This window comes from Tigriopus californicus, chromosome 4, assembly GCF_007210705.1.
Source record: "Tigriopus californicus strain San Diego chromosome 4, Tcal_SD_v2.1, whole genome shotgun sequence".
NCBI lineage: Eukaryota > Metazoa > Arthropoda > Copepoda > Harpacticoida > Harpacticidae > Tigriopus > Tigriopus californicus.
Genome location: NC_081443.1, coordinates 13,364,486 through 13,368,859, shown reverse-complemented (window position 1 = coordinate 13,368,859; position 4,374 = coordinate 13,364,486). Strand labels below are relative to the sequence as shown.

General features: G+C 45.2%; 1 protein-coding gene across 1 annotated transcript in view; it reads left to right on the top strand.

Annotated features, from left to right (window-relative positions):
• Positions 1-3,617, top strand: part of LOC131879112 (zinc finger protein 668-like) — a gene marked incomplete in the record, with an annotated part of 4,351 nt that extends 734 nt beyond the window's left edge. Inside the window, 1 exon segment of the mRNA XM_059225328.1 lies at positions 1-3,617. Coding sequence (XP_059081311.1) covers positions 1,416-3,377 — 1,962 coding nt within the window.
• Between the last annotated feature and the right edge of the window lie 757 nt (positions 3,618-4,374).

Genomic DNA, 4,374 nt, shown 5'->3' with positions numbered 1-4,374 from the left:
AGCGAAAACACTACATCTCAAGCCTACGGTAAGTCGTTAAATCAACTAACCTGATCTTTTCTGCCTCGTATTAACTCGAGCGTCAACACTCAACTTAATTCGGTCAACAGTTCGATCAAATGAACGAGTTTAAAGTATCAAAAGTACTTTATTATTATTATTATTATTATTTTTCAGGAAAGGTATTGATAGTGTTTTGAATGAAATGTGCACCTAGGTGCTTATGTTTTGTTTCAAAACTATAAAACTCTTGATCAAGATCATGTAAATGCCAAAAAGCATCTCAGCTCAAACTAATCTCAGCCGTCTAAAACTGCACAAATAGGCCATGACTCGCTTTTTTCCGCTAGCGGCAAGAAAATCTTAGAAAAAAGTAAACCTTCAAAATTTTAACTTATTTTTCCTCGTTAACGCATGGAAAATGTTTCAATTTTCCTCGACCTTCCTTTTTTTCACTCTGTTCCATCTTAAACTCTTCTTGAACCATTTTGAACTCGAGAACCCTTTGATGTCTACCAAAGATAACGTTGATTTTTTTTATCATGCTCTTCGAGTGTTTCTTATCGACTGGCTAAAATTTCATGATCATCTCAAGGGAGAGCATGCCGTCCGCGATGATTTAGGTGAATGCCCAATTGGACTCATGTAATACGTTGTGTCGCCTGTTGTGTACCAGTACAGTATTTTAATTCAAAAGAAACCTGGCAGTCCTATTACAATTTTTGTCTCACCATGTCTTTAAGTAAAAACAGTTCTACTTTCATACCTTTATTCTCAATTATATGAATAGTTGAATTATGTTTGAATGTTTATGATCTTCAGTCAACCTCTGTCTGACTTTGAGAAGGAGAGGTAGAACAGAGTAGTCTCTAGAATAGAGAAGATGCAAGGAATTCGAGCTTAATAAATGAAAATTTGTTTTTCCTCAGGGCACGTTTTTGGATCCTCTCCTTTTCACCATCTTCATTGCTCCGCTTCAAAAGCTTGGTAGTAGTAATGTCAATATCTCTTCCTTGTTTTGCATATTCATACCTTTTTAGCGCATTGTCACAACTGACTCATGTTTTACCATTTTTTTGACATCTTTTCAACTTGAAAAGAAATATTTTAGCTAAAAAGACAATTCTTATTTCGAGCTCCCCCAATGAGGCATGTTCTAGCATGCTTTAAGAGGTATTCTGGCATTTTCCAAGCCCATACATGGAGTTTATCCTGACACCACTGATCCCATAGATAACTTCATATTTTTATGGTTTTCTATGACTGATCCCATCAACCCTGTCTTAGTCACGCAACCTTGCGCAATAATCTTCCTTCTGAAAACAGCGTAGATCTCTTCGTCTCTAGTCTGTGCTAATAAATGTTTATGCTTCATTTGAGCAGTTTTCTCTCTCGGCCAGGCCAATACTCTATTGATGGGTTCGGTGGGCGATGGGCGGGATGAGCCCTGGTGGGTGGAGGTCCAGGCTTTTTGCGTGCGTGTATCCCTGGAAGCGTGGATTGTGTTGTTGCGCAACCAATTCGATCTTCATTGGGCGGAGGAGCCTCATTGGACGCGCACGATGTTATATCAGCCCCATACGGGCCGCTATCTGACACGGGTTTGGGGCCAGACTCATCGCCAAGGGGTGCTTTCCTCGCCCGAGGGGCTGGCCCCTCTGGCCCGACGGTTCTTCCTCCAACAAGAGGTGTGTCTAGGGCTATCATGGTCAGGCGTGGCCCCCGCGGGCCACGACCCGGAAAACCCGGAAAAGGTTGCCATTCCACGCTCCTTGCGCTTCTCGCCCAATTGCACACGAATGGTAGACGACGGACCACGCCCCCCCAAGCTAGGGTCTCATACGCCTCAATGCCCAGCTTGTGCTGTGTGGGTCGACCCTCCCCCGCTAGATCGCCCAGAGCTGCCCATGGAGGCGGCCATCGAGAGCGTGGCACCGGATTTCAAGCCTGAACTGTCGGAAGATGACACCATTCCGGTCCTTTTTCAAACAGCTGGTCCGGAGGACCGAGAGGAAGAAGCACAAGACGAAGCAGGAAGAGCGGAGGCCGCTGGCTCAGCGATCCTCGACACCCTGAACGAGAGCGAGCATGATGAGCCCGCTCCCGGCGGCAGGCGGGCGTCTCGCCGCCGCGTCCAAATCCGTTCACGACGAGTCCCATGTCAATCCAAGCGGGCCAAACTCGGACCAGACCATCATTTTGCGGAGCAAAGTGAATGGGGTGAAGGAAAGGAAAAGCAGGAGAACGATGTGGAGGAGGAGGAGGACGAGGAGGAGGAGGAGATAGGGGAGAGACCAGAGCAAAAAGCTGCGTCGGACTTAATATGTCCTGTGTGTCGAAAAGAGTTTCTTAAATCAGTGTCCCTCCGACGACATCTCCGTGAGTTCCATCTGAAGGCCAATTTCATCTGCATGCAGTGCAATCCGGCCCAGAAGGCCTTTGATTATCCGGAAGAAGCATTCGGGCACTATCAAGCTTGCCACTCAGCCTTGCGCTTGAGCCAGTTTCAAATCAAGTGTCCCAATTGTCGGGATGTCATTGACTTGGGTGGCCAACCCGATGCCTTGGTCGTGCATTGTCGGGCTTGTCTCAAAGCTAAACAGCGCCAACAACGCCAACAGCGATCCCTAAACCGTCCGCAACCTTCGTCCAAAACCGAGTTTGTGTGCGATGAATGTGGCAAGCGATTTGCTAGTGCTCAATGCCTGCGATTTCATATCAAGGTGCACACGGGTGAGGGCATCATCGCTTGTCCCGAGTGTCCCTACCAAACGCCGGATCCGTCGCGGATGAAAGTCCACAGGAAGATCCATTTGCGACAACAGGGCCTACTCTCTAAAGTGGTGTGCGATTGGTGCGGATTGGCCTTGCGGGATAATTGCTCGCTCAAGTTGCACATTGCCACCCAACATGACGCGTCGAGGCCCATGAGTAGCACCTGCTCCTATTGTCAGAAGACCTTCACCACAAAACGAACGTTGAGCCTGCATATTGCCCGGAAACATGAAACAAGTGAGAAATTCAAATGTGAAGAGTGCGGGAAGGGCTTTAGTGCGGCCTCATTGCTCCGATTTCACACCAAAAACAACCACCGAGCGCCTGCGTTCAAGTGCGGATTCTGCGGCAAGATGATGACCTCCAAGGTTAGCTTGCAGTGCCACGAACGCATTCACACAGGCGAAAATCCATATCGTTGCCAGTTATGCGACTACTCTTGTAAATCCAGTGCCACGCTCAGCCTTCATCGAAAATTCATTCATAACCAAGGCAAAAACCTAACCGAGCATCCCATCGACCAAAGTAGTGCCACCTCCTTGAATCAGAGTGACGTAATGAGCATCCGGTCAAGCCAATCGCCTGTAGATCCTTTGCGATAAAAACAACTGCACCCATCTCAAATAACCTTAATTCTTAGTTCATATTAGATGTAAGTCTTAGTAAGTGGAAGGATATTTGGTTGACCTGGAATTTTTAAAGCAATCTTGAGCTTTATCTTAAAGACAATCCTTTGAGACTTGGAACTTGCCCAAAAGGCGTGTTGTCAAATATATCGCATATTTCTCCGATTATACTATTCCAGTGTGTTTTGACAAATTGAAAGTTGACAAATGAAAGGTTATAATTCGTCTATTCATTACCTCTCAATATTAATGTGATATTTGATCTTCCAACGAATTTGAGTTGGCAGACCAAGCGAGTCCTTGAATGTAGGGTTGATCTGGACTGCTCTTTAAAGTTTGTCCAATTCTGACTTGAAAGATATTACCGGATCAACAAGGCCTACGTATTCCCTACGAATATTAGAGGGAAGCAAATTAAACAATGAAGAAGCCCGAGAAAGAAGAGAAGTGGACTTCATGGTTCGAATTAGCCTGGATTCTCAAGGGCTCGAAGGTGCTCTCAAAATGCATATTAAGCCTCTACGGTCACTAAAATTGACCCTAAATCCTGGATTGAGACAAAGCTCATGGATGCCTTCTAAGGCATTATTATTAGATATAGTATAAGTATTATAAGTATATATAAGTATAAGATAAGTATTAGATATCTTTCGAACCTTCTCTGAACACTGTACAATCCCAACCTTTCTAACCTCTCCCAATACGAGCTCTCTCTCATTCCTGTGGTGTTCATAGTGAAACATCTTTGGAGACCTGCTCGAGCTTTTGCAAACCTGCTGAACTAATTGGAGCCCAAATGGGAGAGACATATTCAAGATGCGGCTGAACAATCGACTTGTAGAGAGTTAACATCGTGATACTATCTCTGGACTTAAACGTGCGATATATCCAACCACATGTTTGAAAAGCCTTACCAACTTTCAACTGGATATGCTCATCGAACTTTCCATTATCTTGGAGGACTAAACCTAAA